Source organism: Lepisosteus oculatus, chromosome 21 (genome assembly GCF_040954835.1).
Source record: "Lepisosteus oculatus isolate fLepOcu1 chromosome 21, fLepOcu1.hap2, whole genome shotgun sequence".
NCBI lineage: Eukaryota > Metazoa > Chordata > Actinopteri > Semionotiformes > Lepisosteidae > Lepisosteus > Lepisosteus oculatus.
In genome coordinates, this window is record NC_090716.1 from 13074874 (window position 1) to 13097689 (window position 22816).

The 22816-nt window shown below is 41.5% G+C and overlaps 1 protein-coding gene across 3 annotated transcripts; it reads left to right on the top strand.

Annotated features, from left to right (window-relative positions):
- The first annotated feature begins 3664 nt into the window (after window positions 1–3664).
- Window positions 3665–21410, top strand: nap1l4a (nucleosome assembly protein 1-like 4a). Of its 3 annotated transcripts, XM_015338409.2 has the most exons (15): window positions 3665–3768; window positions 5344–5394; window positions 7909–8008; window positions 9237–9378; window positions 9917–10003; window positions 10502–10633; window positions 12080–12151; window positions 12797–12936; window positions 13576–13721; window positions 16497–16519; window positions 17160–17276; window positions 17362–17397; window positions 18128–18178; window positions 19057–19088; window positions 19939–21410. In XM_015338409.2, the coding sequence occupies exons 2-14, from the start codon at window positions 5367–5369 to the stop codon at window positions 19060–19062; spliced, it is 1080 nt and encodes a 359-aa protein (XP_015193895.1). In that variant the 5' UTR covers window positions 3665–3768; window positions 5344–5366; the 3' UTR covers window positions 19063–19088; window positions 19939–21410. The 3 variants fall into 3 exon arrangements, with proteins under 3 accessions (XP_015193895.1, XP_006642515.1, XP_015193894.1); XM_006642452.3 differs by lacking the exon at window positions 19057–19088; XM_015338408.2 differs by lacking the exons at window positions 3665–3768; window positions 19057–19088 and adding an exon at window positions 3797–4267.
- Window positions 21411–22816: the final 1406 nt, after the last annotated feature.

The window sequence follows — 22816 nt, forward strand, 5'->3', positions numbered from 1 at the left end:
CGTAGACCAGCTGGTTTCAAAAAGAAATGTCATTCTCAGCTTCAAAGGTGGTCCGCATCTCTGAACACAAAGTACTTGCTCACAGTGTCGCAAGAGCATTGCATGAATCTTTGGGCTGTCTCTGTACACACTGACCTTGTGCACAGTTTTACTGCAGAGATTGCTGTCCAATCAATCATGTCATTGCATTTAAGTTGCATTTTTTCATTCCATCCAAAAACGTCTCTGACAAGATGGAGGAAACCCTTTACCACACGTTTTGAACAGTATGCTGTAATTATTTATACTTGTGTTTCAGTATCCATATGAGGTTCCTAAGCCTCACAGGAATGCACAGCTTTGCGGTTGAAAGAAAACCTGGCAGCTCTCTGTGATTTAAATTCTACTATGCTCTTTCTTGTCCTGTGAGCACATCTAGTTTTAGTTATCTAACTTTACTACTTCCAGCACTGCCATTTGGGTGATAGACTGTATAATCATTAAGAATAGAGCTATGCTAAAACCTGAGTTAGACAATTCTGAGAGAATTGAAGACTAAACCAACCCTTGTTAACGATCACATGTGAACGTTCCATCTGTTCTCTAACCGTCCTGTCCCACTGAGGGCTGCGGAGGAGTGGGACGCTATCCAGGTCAGCAGTGGACGCAAGGAAGGATACACCTTGGATGGGACGTCAGTCCATCAGGGGGCACACACGGACACAGTCACGCACGCTTAAGCCGGTTAAGCCTACCGGTATGTGTTTGGACAGTGGGAGGACACCCAAACCCCACGCAGATACTGGAGCACCCCAGGTCTGAAATTGAACCCAGGGGCCCGTTGCTGGCCCACTACGCCGGCCCCTCTGAGTAATCAATGAGTCCACATTTCTTGCATCGTGTGCTGAAAATTTGTAAAAGTTAACCAAAGTTAACTGTACTTCCTCCAAGTTAAGAGACGTATGAAGGTAATTGCATGAAATTAATGTTCCTCTAGGTCACAGAAATGAAAAGAAACTTGTCTGTATATTTTACATTATCTTTTTTGTTTCATTGTAATTGGAGTGAATGGGGATATTTTCAGATCTATGGTAAACTCGAACACATAGAAGAATTTACAATGAGGTATCCACTGGTATATGTACACAAAAGATGTTTGAGAAACCTTTGTAAACTTCCTGTTTTCATGGGTGGGCTTCTACATGGAAAGATGGGAAAACAATACAATATTCAAAATTCTTAAATAGGATAAATCTGTGAAAACTCCCAAAATATGGTGGCTTTTATATAATTTTTTAGATATGTTTCTTGCCACATAATAAAGACTTTTTCTCTATTATACCCCAAATTACATTTTTTAAACGTTTTTTAGATTTAATTAAAAGTTTTTTTATAGTCAATTATAACCTTTTCTAATATTCTGCATATTATCAAAAGCCATGCCATCGAAGGGTAAGACTGTTGCCTGCAGCAGCAGAAGGGTTGAAAACAAGCAGGCCATTAGGAGGAGTTTTCTTGCTAATGTCTGGGAGGGTGTGCAGAGCTCTTTATCAGTTCATGTTTCAGTGCCACATCCCAGTGTCAGTGCTCTGGGCTATTCTTGTTGGTTCTTTTGTGCGATCATGGTGATACGAGAAACTGACTCTGCACTTGGGCTTTAGGTGCGACTATTCATACAATGGCTTCACAAATCCTTCTGTGAGAGTGACTGGATATCAAGTCACACGGATTGTGCATTTATTCATTTTTAATTGCCAACTAGACGTTACTGTCCATTATTCGTGAAGCACAATGGATCAGTATCTTTTAAAAGAACTCTAGTATCCAGCTTTTTTCTCTTTATTTTTTAATCATCTTAAGTTATATATGCAATATTAAAAATGCATCTCAAGCACACTGTAAAAAATGCATTCTAGTTTTTTTTAAGAGAACGTTGTTCAAGAGTAAAGGAGAAAAAAAGCTAAACTTTTAAAAGACTGGATTGTTTTCCTTTTCCACCAGGTCATGTATTATATTAAGCCTTTGCTACATTTTTTCCTGCACGAATTAAGTAACCTAAAACTGACACTTTACCAATTCCCTGTTTTAGCAGTGTTTAGTGTTAATTTGTGGTTAGGGCTCTGGGTTACCACTGTAAGTTTGTGGGTTCAAGTCTCTTCTACAGAAGTTGTGGGTATATTTTTGAGCAAGGTACTGTACTTTGTTTTAATTACAGTTTGCTATCCAGCTGAAATCTAGCATTACCATCTGTAACCTTGTCACTATGGAAACCATGATAAGGCCTGATCTGATCTATAGAGATGAGTTTGGATTAAAAAAAAACAAGTTTTAGCATAGCACTATATCGCGATTTATCTTTCTTTTATTAAACTCCTAGAGCTCAAAAACTCAAGACAATTCAACATTTCTTTCCAGTGCTAATGAATCTTCAATCTTTGAAAAAACAATGTCTCATCCTGGAATATGTTATGCTTTTTTTGTTAGCCAAGGTTTTCAAGATGGACTCCACCCCCAACATATCAGCTTGCAAGACTCGATGTCTCTCCGTTTCCTTTCCTATGGACAGCTCTGATGAGGAATCGAAAAAGAAGCAGGCTGAGTACTGGTTAGAAAATGAGCCTTGGCCTTTCAACTAATCGGTCTCTTTTTTTGGTGTTAGTTCCTCTTTATCCCTCACCCACATTCATGTTCAAAACTAACAATCAATTGATTGTGCTCTGTGCTCCAGGTGCAAAACACTGGCTTTCCTTTAGCTTTCTCCGTCAATTCTCTTCCTTGCCGTCATTTGGAAGGTAAGCTTTGAATGTTTTCTTTCAAACCCCACTTTTTAGTACTCAATTAATTTATTTATCACAGACCTATACAACACATTTCCACAAAGTGCTTTACAGGTAATGGGGACTCCCCTCCACCACCAGTGTGCAGCCCCACCTGGATGATGTGACGGCAGCCAGAATGCGCCAGACACTGACCACACACCAGCTCTCAGTGGGGAGGAGAGCAGAGTGATGCAGCCAGTTCAGAGATGGGACTAGGAGGGCATGAGTTTATTCTGATCATCTGTATAAGCAAGCACTACATCTTCCTTACTTATCGCTTCTCCACTCTAGTGGAGAGCAATAATGCAACATTTATAAATGCTAAAACGCCATCTATCGCACGGCTCTCACACAGTCGCACATATGGGGGAGACAATTTAGAAACACCAGTTCATCTAGAGCCAGCGTGTTCTGGGAGATAACAGGAGCTTGGGGTGACGATCCACACGACCGAAGTCCAAACAGCAGGGCTCCTTTGTGCTGCGAGGAACCAACACTTACTGTCACGGCATACAGCCACCCTTAACCAACATAACCAGAGACTCCCAGCCCTTACTCAGTGTTACTTCTCGATCAGCAACACCCATTCGTTATTTACCGTACACGCCTCACTACCTCCCTCCCAGTTAGTGCAACTTGCCCGTTACTCAATTCCTTTCAGACCACTAATGACTGCGATGGCTTAGGCCTACTGCCGTCTTGTCTTTTAACCATCCGACGGCTTTAAAACTGCATAACACACAACACATAAACTGGACTAAGTACTCATCGCCGCCCTGCAAACATTTCTAATTTCGACTCCCTGCCTGCGGACTCCCCCGTCGCAGACAAGTAACCAATGGCGTGCGGCCTTGCTTGGAATTCCTCCTTCTCGTTAGGGCGCTTCGGCCAATCAGAGGCGGCGTTAGTGCGGGGTGAGGACCCTTCGTTGCGGCTGGAAGCGTGAGAAAAGAAGGCGAGCAGCTCTGAGGTAATACACAGGCAGAAAAACTCGATCTTGCGGGGGGGAGGAAAAAATAAAACGTCGTTGATTTCGGTGGTAAATTATTGTTCTGATTGAGCGGAGAGGGGACGTCAGCGGGAGACTAGATCAGAGAGAATTGCTGCGTAATGTTGGCGAAATTCCTATTTAGGCACATGTGGGGGATTTAAGTGAGCTGGAAAGAAACAGGCGCGCCTGTCACCGAGGGAGAGAGAGAGAGTGAGTGAGGAGGAAAAAAAAAACTTCAGATGGACACTGGCAAACTGACTTTGAATGCGTTGTCGGGAGCTTAGTCGAGATCAGAAACTGATAACGCAGTCCGCCGCCGATCCCCGTCCGGGTGCAGACGGGCTGAAGACAGGCCGTTTTGTGCTGCATTTGATTTAAAGTTCTGCGTCTTGAGTTACTTGGCTGAGTAAGACGATTTCACGTCGACGCAGTTCAAACCAGCCGGCGGACGCAGGTCGAAAATACACGACTCTTCCAGGTGACAGTTGCCAGTTTTTATATATAACATATCTGTTGTTAATTTCTGTTGGGGGGGCGTTGTTTATGCTTTTGAATCGCAAGGCAGCGAAGTGCCGTCCTCCTGTTTGACAGCCCGGCGGCGGGGGCTGTCGCCAGCGAGGGTGAAGAGCGACGCTTTGACCGCTGACTTGTTCATACCGAGCCACGCACAAAGTTTATTTCTCCATTCGAGTGAAAACTGGAAGCAGAGATGTAGAAACACGGACGCGTTGTCTCGTATCAAGCTGGCTGCGTTTGAAAGGCTCCACATCCGTCTTGTCATATGGCTTTTAATTAGACGTTTAATGTGTTGTTTAAAACTTTTTAAAAGTTAAATGCCGAGGGAAAAATCGTCAGAAACGATCTTGTATCCTTATTATTTTTTGCTGTCACCACCTCTTGGATGTCATTACGCGTCTTTGGTTTATTTTTGTATTGTGTACAACTTTTGTAAAAGTCACTGGTTTCACATATGAAGTGCTTGCAGTAGAAAATAGCGGACACACTGTTCAATAATTACGGAAGAGAAACTTTTATGTCCTAAAGGATTTTTTTTCTGCTGCTCAAATTGTGGTCTGTAACTGCTGTTTCCTAGTTTACCTGATTTTGTTTTGTACTTTTGACACCAAGGTTACAAATCATGCTCAATATTTCGCCTTTCACCCGTATATGAAATTAAAAATGTTTGAATATCACTGTAACCCAATTCCGGGTTGGTGAATCTTGTATGCACGGTTTTGCGTTGGTATTGAAAGTAAGATTTGTATGGAAGCAGCTCTCGCTGTTGTTCAGGAGGCCGGATCTGCTTTCCTCACCCGATTTCCTTGGCTTCAGCTGTAAGGATGATATTTTTCAGGAGGAAATGTTGTTGTACTGAAATCCCAAGTAATATTTTATGCTGCAATAACACCAGCAAGTGAGATGCACTGTACTATAGGAAAGAATGTTAATTGCACAACTAATAACAGCATGGGGTATAGGTCTCTCCTTTATGTACTGGTAGAGCATAGAGGTTGTTTTGTTCACACCGCTGATGAGCCTCGTCTTCTGTTGCAGTCAGACGTGGCCCAGCTTTTGCGATGGAGGGAGAAAAGAATGAAGTCAAAGGTAAATATTGCACTCGTGGGTGATCCTTCTGATTCGTTTTTCAAGCAACTGACAGGGTTCCAGCAGTGTCTGCCAGGTCCTTCCTGCAAAACCTTTTATTCCGGTCATGTCCCGGATGGAAAGTGGTGGTCTGAGGGTCCGAAAAGGTGCCGCTGTTTTTGTATGGCAGTGTCATTGAAACTGCATGAAAGGGGAGTGGCTGTCTGCACTGGAGCACATCTGGCTTGGAAAGCCACTGCAGTCTGTGTTGCGTGTTGCATCCTGCATGCGAGTAAGACAGATGAAGTCAGGGCTTTCTGATCACAGCAGTTCAGCCTGGTTTTTTTCTTCTGCACAGGATGATCTAAATCCCCGTGGGGTATCATCCACTTGTCTCTAACCCGAGCTGTTTTGAAACTTGCAGGTGGCAGTAGTTGTTCTCCCATCATTCCTGACCCTGACCCTGACTGTAGGTTCGATTTATTCTTTCTGAAATGTCTCATAGCAGGAACCGAGCCAAGTGTGGTTGCTGGAATATTATACCCTTTGACACAGAATAAAAAGCACATCTTACACAAGTCACATTCAAAATACCCAAATTTGCATGGATATCCTGCTGCAGCACAACCTCAGAGGAGTGATTTAATTCTCAACAAGTTCCACATGTAGTTCTCCCTGTGGACCCGTGAAGCTCTCTAGTAGGGATCTAGGGTTTCTGGAAGGGAATGTAGCAGGCTATGGGTGCCCTGCTGTGCATTCTCTGCCTAGCTGCAGTGAAAGTGCGAGAGTCTAGGCGAAGCACCTGTTCTGTCACACGCTTGTATAAGATTTGCCCAATCACTTTGGGTATTATTTCTTCACTTGCATAAGCCTGTGTTGTTGTTCCTGGAGGCTAGCGCAAATGGTTTTATACTATTTACTGTACTAGGTACCATCCCATGTGTTGCAAACATTTATTGTGTACCTACATAAGCATTTTTTTACCCGCTCAAAACAGTTTGGATCTCCATTGTTTTGGAGTATTTGATCGTGGGAGAATATCCTGCTCATTTGCAAGGCCTTCCTTCTCCTTTGAGCCATTGCTAACTCCACATTCCCCGGCCAGAGGACCTGCAGCTCTGTGGGTAACTGCAGCTCTGCAGGCTTCTAGCAGGTTAGCAGGCTGGGACTTTCTGTTGGTCACAGTTCGACCTGCTCTCCCAGCAAGGACGTTTACTGTGGATGAGCCCTTGCTTGGTGTTAAGACAACTTGCCTCGGTCTGTCCTGGTGGGCCATGCGAATCAAACTAACTCAGAGACTTATTTTATTGTTTTATACGGCTGCGACTGTTTCAGAGCATTAGCATAAAACTCGTAGTTAGTAATGGAATCCAATGTGCACAGCGTATTCAGGCAATAAAAAGACGCAATCCAGTTCCTATTGTGATATCTGAAATTTGGGTAAAATAAATAAGAGCTGCTTGTTTCTACTTTAGCAGGGTTTCCGGAGAAACCTGGGTTTCCCTGATGCCTCTCAATGTCACACGTGCCCTTACTGCAAACAAACAAGTGGATTTCATTATGCAGTCATTTCCCCAGAGGAGCAATTGCAGTACTGCTGAATGTTGTTGCAGTTAGTTAAAAGAGCTTCCTTAGAGCAGAGTCAGACTCGGCCTGCATACTCCTGTTAAAAAGGTCGATCTTGAACACTTGAAATTAAACATTAATGATACGCTGCCGTATATTTAGTTCAAAATAAACTGATTTTTGAATATTTGTTTGCTGCCTTGAATATTTTTGTTCATTAACCTGCAGGGATGTTCTCAACCTTTTAGATTAATATGAATATTGTTAGTCATCACTATCAATAAAGCAGTTTTGAAGTTGTTAGGCTGTGAAGCAGTGATGCTGAAGTTTGCAGTGTGCATATCAGAGACTCAGCGCACGCCGGATAATTTGTATATATGGAGTCCATTATTGATTTTCCCAATTTATGAAAATTGTTCCATTTCTGTCTCCATTGAACGTGACCTACTGTAGGTTAGGGATACTGTTTAAAGTACTGAGTAATTAAATGTCATTTGCGTGGTAAGCAGTTCATTTAGAAGCCTTGTAGACATGAAGATCGTCTTATTTTCTGGAACACTCGTGATGCTTCTTCCCTGGCAGCGCTGTACCCAGGTGTCATTGAAAAGGCCACCACTCTCCACTTTTGTGTAGCATGAAAAACCAGCAGCAGTTGACAAGGGGGCAGGTGGGGCAGGTGGGGCAGGTGGGTGACTAGGGACTAGCAGGTTCACCTCCTACACTGTCAGCCGTGCTGATTGTGTTTTGGGGTTTTTTGAGATGAGGCGGCCTGTGTAAGAGAGGATAGACCCTCAGGGGAAGGGGGGGCAGGAGCTGGGTGGTTAGACCTGTCAGGGAGCTGAACTGGTTTCTCTCACTCCCGGTGTGAACTGTGTTCATTGTGCAATTCTTTTATTCTGTTTTATTTTTGGATGAAGATGGACATCTTTTATGAGTGTGTGATCCTATCCTTTCCTCTTGTTTGGGTAGGCAAGGTGGGAGATCAAGTTATGCAGAATCCTCAAGCCCTGGCAGCTCTTCAGGAAAGACTTGACAGTGTGTCCCACACTCCTTCCACCATCATTGAAAGGTAAGGGATTCATTGTGTCACTGGTGAGCTAAACAGTAAACTGGTACGTCCATAACCCCTTATACAACCTGCCTGAGTGTTTCCTGAACACCCTATGGAATATAAAGAAACCTAGGACGTTTCCGAGATGAAGAACATGGTACCAACAAAAACTGTCAAGATGCATAATTCATTGTAATCTTTCTTTCTTAATGTGATTGAAGAGGAATGATCAGAGATGACAACATCTCCAAATCTCTGACCAAATCCTCAGTTTAGGAGGCACTAATTTCTCTGGAAAACCCCAGTGTTGAGCAGTTCTGGTCAGTTCACGTGACAGTGGGGGCCGTCGTTTTGGCATCTGCTAGCAGCGCTCACTGTTAAAGCCTGGCTATGAAGTCGGCACTGGGCCATCCCATTGTTTGTGTTGTGGACTTCAAACCCTCAACTCCCAGTCTTCCAACTCCACTGAATTACAGAGCGAAAGCTAGTGCTGATGTAAAACAAATTGATTTAGAGTGCAGTCTTTAAAATATATAGCTTTACTAGCAGTGTCAATTATACTGAACTTCTGAAACATGTCTCGTTTCTACTGTTGCTATATGGTTTATTTATAACAAAGCCCTCAAATCAGAAAGTGCCAGATTGGAGTTGTTTATCACAGGTTAAAGGTAAAAATGTGATTTGTGTTCCAGCTACAGCTGCGTCTAAGACAAACCAAGTTTATTTTTGTGCACACACTTGTCACACGCCCCGGAGAAGAGTGAACTTGAGATGCTCAAAATTCAGAAAGGGACTGACGTCACCCCAGTCTGTTACTTTGTACTCAACATTGGTCTTCTGCAAAAGAGAGGGAAATTAAGTTCAGTTCTTTGTATAGCACAGCTTCATGGGACTGTGTTGTCCTGAGCGTGTCTTTAAGTGATTGGCGGAGTGGACAGGAATAGCATGATGACACTGCACTCTGCTGGCTTCAGATTTATGGACCAACAATGCTGAAGACAGTCAGATAGGGGTGAGAGATTTGTCATCGCTGCTTTACAGACATCTGACCTAAAAATCCTGAAGAACATACTTGGTGTGGTTCTTCACCAGAGCTTACTATGTTTTTTTTTAAACTTCATGCCTTTTAATTAACCTTTCCTTTGATAATCCAAAAGAGGAAGAAAACAAAAAGAGCCTCTTGATTGTTTCAGCACTGGACTGTTCAGATAGGAATCACTGATGAGAATTTTGTTTGTTGTTGCAGTTTACCGAGGTCGGTCAAGAGACGAGTCAATGCCTTGAAGCAGCTGCAGGTCAAGTGTGCGCACATAGAAGCCAAGTTTTATGAGGAAGTTCACGAGTTGGAGAGAAAGTACGCGGCCCTCTACCAGCCTTTGTTTGACCAGGTAGGTGGATGATTGATGTGTCTCACATTTGCACTGTTGGTTAACCTTCTGGCAGCGACCTCTGACCCCAGGTTCCATTCCAGTGCTATATTCATCCCACTAGAACGAGTGGCCTGCTGCCTTACATCGAGTGTGGCTATTTCCACAGCTGGGAACAGTGCTAATGGAGAAAAACGGCAAATGCTGTAGGGTTACAGTAATCCCTACTATGCCCATTTTTTTTAGACGATAGACCAGATCTTTGGAGCGCTTTATTTTATAAAACATCATTGTTAATTTAAGATGGTTCTCCCCTGCTCTGCAATCTTCAACGTCTGTCATATGCAAGACGTTACGTCCTGAAGTAAATGTTTCTCAATGCCAGAAATTGTATGGTGGAAATGTAGTTCTCCGACAGCACAGTGCATGTTTGTCTTGCAGCATTAATTAAGAGAAGAATTCTGAAACACTGCAGCTTTTTCTATGAATGATCAGTGAAAACCTTCAGAACTACTGTTTACCTGGAGCTTATTGTTCTCCCTGGTGTCTTTTCCTGCAGAGACGAGATGTGGTCACTGGAGGAGTGGAGCCCACAGATGAGGAGTGTGAGTGGCACAGTGACAGAGAAGACGAGGAGGAGTTAGCTGTGAGTGTGTTAGACGTCATCCCTATCTTAAGGGACTTCTGGAAAAGTTGTATCAGTGGCTTCTGATTAAACATGTTAGAGTAAATCTGTATTTCCACAGCCTATATCTAGATGTTCTTATTGTGAATTCACTCTGAAGAAGGCTTCACAGCCGGAACGTTGTGTTTTCTCGCTTCTCTTTTCAGCCTGGAATGAACCTGTTACTTGTTCCCTTGCAGACTACGCCTGCTGACGCAGCTAAACTGCTTATTGGGATTTATATTAAACGGTAGTTGGCTCTGTTTTTGTAAGCACTCATAAGTGTCCGTAAGGTTAAGTGTGCAGTGTTTTTAAAAAAAATCGAACTAAGGTCGAAGCAGGCATTGATAGCAGCGCATCCTGCTGCTGACTGTTGGGAAGTTCTTGGAGGCGCTGGTGGAGGCGAAGGGAGCTGCGCGGTGACCTGCTGTGTTGGTTTACATGCGGTGCAGATCTGACCGCCTTCCTCTCCCTCCACAGGACGAACTGATGAAGAAAGCCACTGTGGAGGAGAACAAGGCGGATGCGGCCCAGGAAGAGGAGCCAAAGGGCATTCCGGAGTTCTGGCTCACAATCTTCCGGAGCGTGGACATGCTGAGCGACCTGCTGCAAGTAATTGTTCCTCGTCTCTTGAGCTTTAGTTTAAAGGCCTGAACCAGTCTAAACATACAGCGTTATCACAGAATGTTAAAGGGGACATCTTTTTGTAGGCAGAAATTGCCTCGGACAGCATTTTAACAAGGCACAACTGCTGTCGCTCTGAAGTTGGGTCCTGTTCCTTGGCTAACAAGTTGAGGATAGTTGTTTTAAAGAAGAGTCATCCCTAGAACACATATGACTGTACGTGTTGATGAAATAACATAAAGCCAGACTTCAGAGGAGAGCTGCAGGGTGATATGTGGAAACCCATTATTAAGTAAGGGGTGTGTATGCCGAGATCTGGCAGAAACCTTCAGTTCTTAGGAGACTCTACAGGAGAAAATACTTTGGGATTCTGTGTGAGAAAATTGGTAAGTTGGTAACAGAAAAACGGCGTGTTATGCAGTAAAAAGACATTCTGTGAGACTTTACACTGTTTTTCTAAATCAAAATGGAATTTAGAGATGTAGATAATTTGAGTAAATTGCCATGAATCAGTTGATTATGAAGTAGTATTTCCATTTTCTTTTTTGTCTGAGATGCTAAGACGTGTTTTTTAGGTTTGCCTGTCCTAACTCTGCATCCTAGTGTACTAAGTGTTGTTTCTACCCAATTACTTGATTGTTTTCCTCAAATTGTTACTGTGGAAATAGTATGAAGCCCTTTTTTAGACCAACAGTGACACCTAGAGGATTTAGTGTCAATGCAGACAGGACTACCAAAGTAAAGGCGCCCGTTTCCTCAGCTACAGAAGCAGAATAAAGAGTCTTACTGAACTGTCAGCAAAGCGCAGCTTTTTTCTTAAAGAGGTGATGAGTAAATTGATCTTAACGCATGTCTCACTGGTTTCCACCTTATCCTTATTTATGTAATTTGTATGATTTGTATCGCACAAAAACATTGGAACAGATTCCTTAAGTGAATAAAGGTCCAGCTCACAAGAATTCCTGATTAAGTAACATAAGTGTCAGTAAGGCCAGTTATGGAAATCATAATAAACAGTTGTCCACTTCTACGATTTGTCGTCTCTGCCAGTGACAAATCCTTTTTAAAAAAAATAAAAATAAACTTGCAGTCCTCAAATGGTCTTCTGTGGTGGTTCCAAGACTAGGCAGTCATATCGATTTCATAATAATCCACTTCAGAAATCCCTGCTTTTGAGAATTTTGTCACTGGAAGGAACTCAGTTTTATGATCTCATTTCTATTGTGTCTTTGTGTGTGCTTAACTGAGGAAATCTTAATTACTAAAATGTACAGTCTTCATTTTATCTTGAAGGTTCTTTCTTTGTAGTGTAAGAGCATTCACCACTGGAATTATTAATTTCAGTACATTTAGCTATATTTTCAAAATGCTTTGGCAGAAAGGTCATCAATGCAATAGATAAGAATATCAGTTGTTTTCCATTCTTTTTGTTAGGAACATGATGAGCCAATTCTGAAACATTTGCAAGACATCAAAGTGAAGTTTTCTGATCCAGGAGAGCCAATGGTAGGTGCAGGTTATTTCATAATAACGTCAAGCACTAGTAACTTGGTGATGTTGCTTAACTTTTGCATTTGCAGTTTTTGTAATTTTTTCGTCTTCATTATTTGAATGCCCGATTTGAAGATCCTTTTGCATAATTCATTTTTAAAATCTACAAGATAAGCCTTATAATTTAATTTATCAAATATTTTATATAAATCTAAAATAATTTGACAAATATAATAATATATTGACAGTCACATTGTTTGATCTGTGGTCACCATTGCACAGCTTGGTTTCGAGAACAATTATTTTGTTCTTTCTTACAAAAATATGTCATGGCTGTGTGTTAATTGTCCCGACCTTCTGCAGGGAACTTTATTCTTCACCCTCTCGTGTCTGGCCTTTCTTCGGCTTGCTTCTCAAACTGCTTTCTCTGTTGCTGATTGCTCTGTTCTCCTGCTGCCTCTGTCTCTGATGTGACGTATGTCCCCCAAGGTAATGTAAATAGATTGATGCGCAGCTAAACTTATTTTGTCTTTTTTTTAAGCATTGTAAGTTTTGTGACCCTTAACATGTCATCTTGGGTGAAGGTGAAACCAATCGGCAAATAATGATGAGAAGCTGTAACTCTTATGCGTTGTGTGGATTTTCTTTTTTTTTTTGCAGAGTTTTACCCTAGAGTTCCACTTTGAGCCCAACAGTTACTTCAACAACACTGTTCTAACAAAGGTCTACAAGATGAAGTCTGAGCCAGATCCTTCAGAACCATTTTCCTTTGAAGGGCCAGAGATTGTTGACTGTGACGGGTGAGTAAAGACCCGTCATTTCCCAGAGGGTGCCCCTTGTACATGATTCTCCTAGGAGTGGGCCGGGTCACCCGAGTAACCGTGGGAATGAAAATGTGTCTTGTCAAGATCAGTACTCAGGCTTCAGGAAGTGTCGCAGCGCAGATTGGCCAATTTGCAGTCACTCATGTTCACTTAATCCATGAGAGGCCATCAGGACTCTTTGATTTAACAGTGTTACAAACATGGCCTGATAATCATCCAGTTTTCCCATTGGATCACACTTGGACTTGTCCTCAATTTTGTTGGTCCTGGTGTACTCCCAGGACTCCCAGATTTATCACCCATAACACTCCAATATCCAGTCTTTTTGGATGTAAATTCTGTAAAGCTTAACATTGCTAGTCATTTTGGTTCATAGTGTCATAAAGTGTAAAGTTGCTTATCAGAATATTTTAGAGACTCATTTTGTATTTCTTAAATAGATTACAATCCATTCTTAGGATTGCAGTCAGTGTAAAGTGTGACTTTTTGTTCCTTTGCCTGTTCTGAGTGCTGTAATAACCATGAAGGTGGAGTGAGTAAGTTGTAACCAGTCTGGCTGTGCTCACAGCCCTAATGGAATTTCCCCGCTGTCCTCGCCTCCCCTGTTCTGTGCAGCTGTGAGATTGACTGGAAGAAAGGCAAGGACGTGACTGTGAAAACCATAAAGAAGAAGCAGAAGCACAAGGGCCGGGGCACAGTGAGGACTGTTGTCAAGCAAGTGCCCAACGACTCCTTCTTCAACTTCTTCAACCCCGTCAAAGGTACAGGGCTCCCAGTGAAGCAAAGCCAGGCTCACTCAGGCACTGCGCTCACAGTTCCTCCAACCCTGTGTAAAGGAGCACTTAAACGTACAGCTGCCTTGTCATCTACAACGACACATGACTAGTACATGACTAAGCGGTTTTAAATGGTCACCTTCATGCTGTTGGGTTATAATTAGCCTCTTGTTGAAATTGCCTTAGGCAGAGGTCAGTGGGTAGGAGACCTGAGGCTCCAGCTACCTGAATGAAATCCAGTTAATTTCTCAGTCTATGCGTATTGAATTTCTGTCACTGTTATTTTACTCTAAAGCTTATTCTAAGCTTTGTGGCACGTTGATGGCATTATACATTTTATCTTTTAATGTGTCATATTTCATATTGTAAAATATTCAGTATTTCCTTATTTATTTAATGGTCTAGAAGAAGGATATGAAGGTCTCCATAGGATAAAAGTGCCCTCCAGTAATTCGGTGTCCAGTAAGGAAGCAGTGTTCGTTTGGAAGGCTGTACCTGGTGATAGTGACCATGGCTGTGCAGTTATCTCTGCTTCTCAGTAAGTTCAACAGTTTCCCACATGGCTGCTGCCCAGCTGGCTTGTGAGGATTCGTTACTTTTCAAAGAGCAAGTCCTCTGTATACGAGTCCCTTTTTCTAAGTGACATGACAGAAGGTGGCAGCACAACCCCACTTTTTTATCACCATCGAGCCCTTGCCAGAAAGCAGCTTATCCCTGCTCGTAAGCCTCGCCCGAGAGGAGGAAGTGCCGGGCTCGAGGTGGGCCTACGCCCTCGACAGGCGTCCCGCTCCAGCTCACACACGTCACCGTGCCCTTCACACATTTTCTTCAGGTCAGTTGCCACACAGCAATTTAATAGGCCTGTTATACTGTAAAGTGACATCAGGAAGTGTGGTATTGGTGCCCAGTGGCTCTGTACATTTCCACTGAAGGCTGATGTAAATGAGGCGTCATGCTGAAGTTCAGAGATTATGATTTTCATATGACCTGTTATGGCATCTGTCCTTGTAGAACAGCACATACTTATTGGATAGTTACTGTAGCTCCTCCCCCTTACCTCTGTACAGAAGTAATCTAATGTAGTGATGCTGACATACAGATTTATAGTGACTTTCAGAGCACTTTGTGACGGTAAATCTTTGCATCCTTTTGTAAATCGCATTTTACTTGCTTCACACATGTTTAACATCATACAGTAAAAGACCTCTAATGCTCTTAATGAGTCAGTAGGTTTTATGTATTTTACATATGAATGATTGATATCCTCTTAAATACTTCCTTAACAGTTGCAGAAGGCTGAGGTTGCCTCTCTGTAGTGCCAAATTACTCTATATCTGATGATGGCTAGTGTCCCACTGTTGGCTAAGTCTTGTGTAAAAGCTGCAGAAAATACCTTTGTGTCAAATGTGCACGTTGAGTATGTCAAGGTGTCTTATTGGCAGCTGTGATTAGACCTGAGGAATACCATACAGAAATATGAGGACTTACTGGAAATGCGTGCGGTCACGTAATTCTGTGCCCTCACCTTTTCAAAGTCAGAGGAAGTCACGTGTCCAGATTGCTAGATACCTGGGCTCCCAGCCAGCATTCCTGCCCTTACTGATAAAGGCCTGTGGAAGGGGACTTCAGTCTTCCTGTCACATGAGCTCTGATTAGCTGAACTCTGAGAGCCTTGTAAGATACAGTTTGAATTAGGTTGTCGGATAAAAAAAAAAATTCTCATCTTTTTTTTTTATGGACCTCACTATGTGGACTCATTGTTAATTTGAAGCTGTGGTGGCTTTGACAGTGAGCACATGTAGCTGCTACTGAGCTCTAAACCATGTGGAATGTGGTCGGTCAGCTTTAAAGCATGGGGAAACTGTGACAGTTCAGAAATGACATTCATGAATTGCTCTCACTAGAAACCAAGCGGTCTTACAGATCTTACAGGATCTTTTGCTTACCGAACTTAATCAGCACATTTAACCTCAATTCACTAAAGTGAAACACTTTGTCATTACATAGAATGATGTGAGCTTTCATGTTCGTGTCTTAAAAATGATCTGCTTTTCTGATGTAGTATATGTTATTTTCTTGTGATTCCAATCAAGAATTGTAGAAAAATGTTCAAAAATATATTGAGATGCATAAAAAAAACCAACACATGAGGACTGTAATAGCTTTTATTGTGTTTTTAAAGCCTCTCACTATGTATGGAAAAACTGTTGTACCATAGGATGTGGGACCAAGATTCTTTTTATCTTTAAACAGTGTAGTCAGCCACAGTGTGAATTGTGTCATGCTTTCTTTGACAGTCACAGATGAACGAGAGACCGCTGTGTTTCAGCACTGGTCCCGTGGCTGAGAAAAGTCTACATATCTTGCAGTGGCGTGGATAAAACGAAGCAGTTGGTCACAAACACAAATGTAGATTGTCCTTAAGGTTGAATAGAGGTTGGATCTAAGATGACTGTTAGATGACAGGCCTTGGGTTTGATTTCACAGCGAAGAAGAAATGCCCTCTGTGTAGAGTTTGTATGCTCTGCTTGAATATGTGTGAGCTTTGTTCAGGTTTATACCCGCCTTCCAAAGACATTATTGTTGGCATAATGCTGTCCGGAAAGTAATCCTGCCTTGACCCTGAGCTTCTGGGACAAGCTGGAAGCTTCTGTCCCTTCTAAAACTAGGTCATGTGCTTTTTGCTGTATTGCCTCTACAACAGTTGTCTAACATTTTAATTTCTTATTCACAACAAAACAACACATTTCTGTCTTGCAGTGTCAGGAGACGGGGAAGCTTTGGTAAGTAGCATTTGAAAAAGTTCCTGAGTGGACTGTGTTTTATAGAGATTCAAACAGGGTGGTGGCTTGGGACTATGATTGCTTAACACTGGCACACCTTTTGGCATTCCTGCTGCACATGGATGTGTCAGCTATGAGGTGCATGCTGAGCGGGCTCTGCAGATCTCAGGGGGTGGCGGTAACGGGTCTTGGGTTTGATTTCATGCTGAAGGAGATTCAGTGTGAGATTCGCCCCTCTGGCGTTCACTCGGAGAGCCACGTGCGTAGGGCTGTCCAGACATCTCCGATGTCCAATTACAAAAAGTGGATAAATACTTGTTTGTGGGTGATTAAAATTACAACATTGTGAGTTACAATGCTAGAAACATTTTAAAGAGTTTAAATGAGAAAAAAACCCATTGGATTTGATGTTACGTTAAGCAGTTAATATGAATAAATGTTACCTTTTTATTAAAGCAGTTACACCCAAAGTGTAAAGTACACCCAAAGTATACATTGACTAATTTGATTTGTTGTTTTACTTTTAATGTGTTGAGTTTGAATAATGTTTATTCTATCTTTTGTAGAGCAGTTGTGATTTCTGTTCTTAAATGTGCTCATTGTTCTTCAAATTGATATCATGATGACTGTGGTTTTCCAGGATGAAGACTCCGAGTTCACTTTAGCCACGGATTTTGAAATTGGCCATTTTTTCCGTGAGCGGATAGTCCCCCGGGCGGTGCTGTATTTTACTGGAGAGGCCTTGGAGGATGAGAGCGTAGGTGTTGACCTTCACTGCACTTGCTGTTGTTGCCATTGTGTTTTCTGCAGCTGTCTGGGGTTTAACTTTTTTTTTTTTGCAGTTCGAAGAGGAGGAGGGAGAGGAAGGTGAAGAGGAGGTGAGTGCAACGGATTTCAAAACGTCAATATTGCAAGACTGTGATCTGTTTTATTTCTCATACCTTACCGATCAGGCGTGCATCTTCATTTAGCGTGCATCTTACGTGATCAAAATGGTAACCTAAACTTGGATTTATTTACTGCGTGCAAATTCATCACATGATAATAAATGTTAAATGACATTGTTGCTATTTCACTGTTTTTGCTGTAGTGTGACATCAAGGGTTACTTAGAAGTCCATCCAAGGGATTTCTTTTAAATCAGAAGCCTTGATGTTCTAGTCCAGGAGTCTCGGCAGTACATTAGGGATCTTTACACTGTACAGACAGCTGCTGCAGAAGTAGTTAATAATTGCTCAGACATTTTGCACCAGTGGTGGTGTTTTTTGAGGTGCTGTAATACCTCTTGATAGTCCCAGTTTCACCCACATAAAGCATAGCCTGAATTGAAACCTGTGATGTCTGGACTGCAGGCCCGAACTGCTTTTTTACAGATCGGGTATCTTTACAGACTTGCAAAAAAAATAGTTCCCCGACGTGATTTTCTGTTCGGATGATGTCATGTTTGTAATTCGTTACCAAACCTGGGTTTAGGATGGAAAAGCACAGTGTGGTTGCCTTGTTCTTCAGCTTTCTGATTATCTTTTCGAAGAGCTCAGTCTCCATAAACAGGTGCTACACTGTACAGTGAATCAGAATGTATTTTAATTCCCTTTTTTTCTTCAAACAGGACCACGAAGAGGAGGGAGAAGAAGATGACGAGGCCGACTATGATCCTAAGGTCAGTTTTCAAAGTGCTTTAATTTCCCTAAGCAACCTGGAATTTCTCCCTAATTTTGAACGAATTTCCAGGATTAGGCTGGTTACCTTTCTGATTTGGCTAAATATCCATTCTCCTGCTTCTATTCATTGTAATTAATCCTTATGAGAAAGACTGACAAGGTGTTATCAAGGGTTCTAGAATCATGGCTTTTAGGAAGGGCCAGTCAGTCTGCAGATGATGGAAATTTACTGATGAGTATATTGATTCCTGTTTTCATCTTTGTACAGAAGATTTATTCCTACTGAATCAGGAAGGTAGAAGTTGAACCAATTGTTACTAGTTGCTTTAGGTGGAAGAGATGGTAGCTACAGATGTGGATACAAAATATAGGTGTAGGAAATATGCTTTCTTAGCGTGTCTGTCCATCCTGCTTCATACCCCTTTTTATTTTTCTTCATCAGAAAATGTGTCCCAGTGAAATATGTGTTTCAGGACTGCGTAGATTGGTCATGTTATTTATGAATAGCTAAGCTCATTGCAGACATGGTTTTAAATCATTAGATAATTAGTTGTTTTGATTACATTGCTTTAGACTTGTCTGGTTATCGACAAGTCCACCAAGGGATCTCAGATTAGACAAAAGCATCTTGCAAATTGTGAGTAATAATAATGCAGAAATGAAATTATTTAGAAGACTACAGCCTCTAAGGCTTCTGTAAGAACACAAGACGGCAGTACGTAATTAAATCAATTTTATGGAATTGAAGTTTCTTTCATTTGCAGAAATCTATGTTGAAATATTTTTTCTTCCTTAAAAAATCAACATTCACTGATTATTCTATCTTTATAGATTGGTGTTCAATGATTATTTTTTCTTTCTTACTCCCCCTGTATAGGCATAATTCATTCTCACTTCATAAACCTATAGGTAAGGGAGAAAATGGACATCTCCGGTCTTCATCATTTCTTTGTCTCACCCTGTATCTGTCTGAATGTAGCTGTCCTCCTTGTGCTGTATCCTTAACAGCAAAGCCTGCATGATCAAATGGCATCACCCAGACATCCTGGTTGTAGTGCTGCTGTGTGTGCTGTTTGAAATTGGAAAAGCACACAGTATGAAAGGATTGTAATATTTGTGAGCCCTTTGTGGTTTGTCTTAGCTGTAATATGATACCACATTTAAGGCAGATATTGCCACCTCTTTTTCCCACATTTTGACCATTATGATTCGATTATAGTTTGATTTGCTGATTGGCAACGTAAATCAAAGTATTTTCCTGTCAGAAAAGATCCTAAGTGGCCAAGAAACCAAAAATCATTCTAAACTGGGAACTGAGAGCCTGTGTGCAACAGGTCTTTTTTTCACTTGCAGCTGTCATTCCTGGCTGTGCTGTCCAGGATGTCTTTTTTTTTTTCTAAGAGTGGAAGTAGGCATCATATCTCCGGAACAGTTTCTTCTTTCTCAGACTAGGAGGCAGTGTTTTCTCTAACAAGGAAGACCTTAAACTTTGTGGTGTTTTCATAGTGTCGACAAAGGTTCTCCTCTTTTCTTAGCTGCTTTCTGCGTCCTGTCTGAGGTGACAAAATGAGTGATGTCTCCCCTGTTTCAAGCTACTATTAACACTGTGGCCTCCTCCATATCCGCTTAAGCTTTGAAAATCCCACTCCTCCCATCAGCTTTCCTGATGATTTTCTTTCCTTTTCTTCCCCTTCAGAAAAAATCCCAACTCTTCCCATCAGCTTTCTTGATGAGTTTCTTCCCCTTTCTTTTGCTTCAGAAAGAAGCCACCCAGCCTGCTGAGTGCAAGCAGCAGTAAATTGGAGCTCCCACTGCCATGAGACTAGAGACGCCACGTCACCCAGATCCAACCCGATTCTCCAGTCTGCAGAATACATCCCTCACTGCAAAGCAATCGTCAAAATAACTAAAAAAGACACAAAAATGTTTTAAGGTGCATGACATTTTCCCAGATTATTGCAGTTTTTGCTTTACGTTGTACAGTGTAAACCTCAAACTTTGGGGAACTAAGGCAGTACAGAAGTGCAACCTACATCCTGGGTCACTTTCTTCAGATGGATTCACAGCACCATCACATTCCAGACCCCCTGTGAAAGGAATCATTTTAGCCTACTGATTTCCGACTGATCCACTTGCTCACATCAAAGGTTACTCAGGGGTTTTGTATGCTAAGAATCGATGTTTTAAAGTCCCACCTAACACGATTCTTCATGTCATTGGGATTGCCTACTTATATTCACTCATGTCATGTTTTTATTTTGAAATCCAGTGTTTCACATATTTAGCTAAAGTTATTTATGTATTTTGTTCCTAGTTTGGATTTTGTATTGATTCAAATGAGAACTGTTTTGCACATCTTAATAGCACTCTGGCAAGCGAGGGGTTCATCCACTGTTAAATCCAAACCATTGTTTTGCCCCACACCTTCCCCCTGTTAAATATCAGTTTCCATAACATGGAGCAGCTGCTTTGCCGAAGCATTTGCAAATAACTGAAACTGTATAAAGTTTTGCCAAATTATTTTTATTCTAGAAACTTACTTGTAAAATACGTAATGAAAAAATGTTTAGACTTAAACACAGGAAGGAGCTGGAACTGCACCAGCTGACGGATTGAGACGCATGCCTGGACTTGTAGACTCTCACATCCATTCACTGGTAAGATTTGGAGTGCTGTCGTACTCGGCATGAGCAGGTGTTAGACTGTGGATTGTTCTCCCTTCTTGACAGGATTGACAGAAATGGAGAGCTCATTCAGCAGTACCTTGTACAGTAGCTCACATTTACATAAACTGAAATGCTTGAATAAGAATTACTGTCATCTTTACTACTCGAAAGTGTGATGCATTGATGAATGGTAATGCATTATAATATCCCTTAGGTCTTTAGAGCATCTAGTTTTTTTCTAAGTCTTCTAAGGTAAAGTTTCTGAGTGAATTTAGGCCTAACCATGAAAATACAGCAGGCCTAGGGATAGCATTTCTCAAACCCCTACTGAAAGCTACATGCAAAAGTGCACCTTTTAAATTGTTTTAAGCAGCTCTTCCCTGTAAAAGAAACAGTTAAGCTAAGGCTGAAATTCAGTGGCTAACACCAGTCACAACACCATGCCCTTGTATGTAGACGTGTGTTTTGGCCTTACCTTGTTCTACACAATTTGTTACTCAATATGGTGTTTTCAATTTGTACAGAATAACTAGAATATTCTATTAAAAATTGTGCAACATGAAAATAGTCTGTTTTTTATGTGAATTTATGAGTGTGTTTATATATATATTTTACAAACTGAGCGTTGGTTTGAAATCTATAAAAATAATTTGTCTGATCTCACATTGGAGTATCACTTGTTGTCACATGTCCAGCTATCCACTTACTGTGTTTAAATAGCACAGAGAACAGGGCTGTTTGTATCGGCAGCTTTCCTAGGTCTCGGGTTCTGCAGCACCTGAAGAGCTGCCCTAAGGCTGCAGTCTTTTTATGTGCTGATTTGCAGGGGTTCAAGTTAAGAAAGCAAGATACTAGTGATTTTAAATTCACTTCATTCATAAAGTCAAGTCTTGTGTGTTTCTACAGCAGTTAATATTTGCAGTCCCACTGATCTTTCTAGTTTTAATTATTGCCACTTCTGTCTTGTTTCATTCAGTTCTGCACTGATGTCCTTTTTGTAGAATTAGTAAATACTCTAAAGCTCATAGGTGTTTGGCACAGAGCTTGAGCAATTGAAATTGCCTGTTCACACCTATACATGAGATGATATTAAAGACGTGTATTATCACAAAATGAGGGAACACATATCTGCATTGCTTGTGTTGTCTATGATTTTCAGATAGCTCCTGTTTATTTCTTATGATTTATTTAGTTGTCGCAGCATTAGTTTGATGGTAACAGTTTGCCCCAATTGCATCTGAAGCAAAGGGGCACAGATGTACTGGACAGGTGTATTCTTGCAGTAGTGGAGGAGAACAAGAAAATTCAGTTATGTCATATCCCAAGTTAAAACAGATTTTTAAAGAGAAATGTAACTATAGTTTCAATACTCATAAATTTAAGGAGTGTGCATCAGCCAGTGTAGTAGTAGGGATATTTAGCACAGTGGATTGATGAAGCACACATTAGTTCTCAATTCACAATTTCATCTCTAACAGAGCTGTGGAGTTTCTGGACAAGCTTGCCCATTGTTGTGTTGAAAGGAGGTGTTCTTCTCTGGGGATGAGTGGGAATGTGGCATTCAGTTCCCATAACCCAGGAAACATCCTGCAGGCCTCGGCTGTGGTCAGTTTTCCAGGAATGAGCCTGTTTTTACAGGCAGCGTTCAGATATTGCATTTTGTTGTTGAGGAATTACACACAGCCTGAACAAGAACACGATTGAAGCCCAGAGTGTGAAAGAAATAGAGGAAGAAAATGAAAAGTAATCCAAGTCAACTTGAATTAGTGATTTTCCCTGACTTCTGCCTGAAAGAGCAAGATGCCGCTAGTGCTGACATCTCTGATTGAGAACATGAAGATACCTGACGCTAGCACAGAATTAATGGCAAAAGAGGTGAGAAATTGAATGTTTGGTGCTATGAAATTTAACTTCTGACACCTCAATCTGTCCAAAAGGAGGTGTTTATGTGTTGCTATTAAAATGGTTAAA

Coding starts and splice junctions, on each gene's coding strand:
- nap1l4a (XM_006642452.3), top strand. CDS start 5,367: ATGGAGGGAGAAAAGAATGAAGTCAAAG. Junction 13,722..16,496: donor CTTCTTCAACCCCGTCAAAG/GTACAGGGCTCC, acceptor TCTGTCTTGCAG/TGTCAGGAGACGGGGAAGCT. Junction 17,277..17,361: donor AGGCCTTGGAGGATGAGAGC/GTAGGTGTTGAC, acceptor TTTTTTTTGCAG/TTCGAAGAGGAGGAGGGAGA.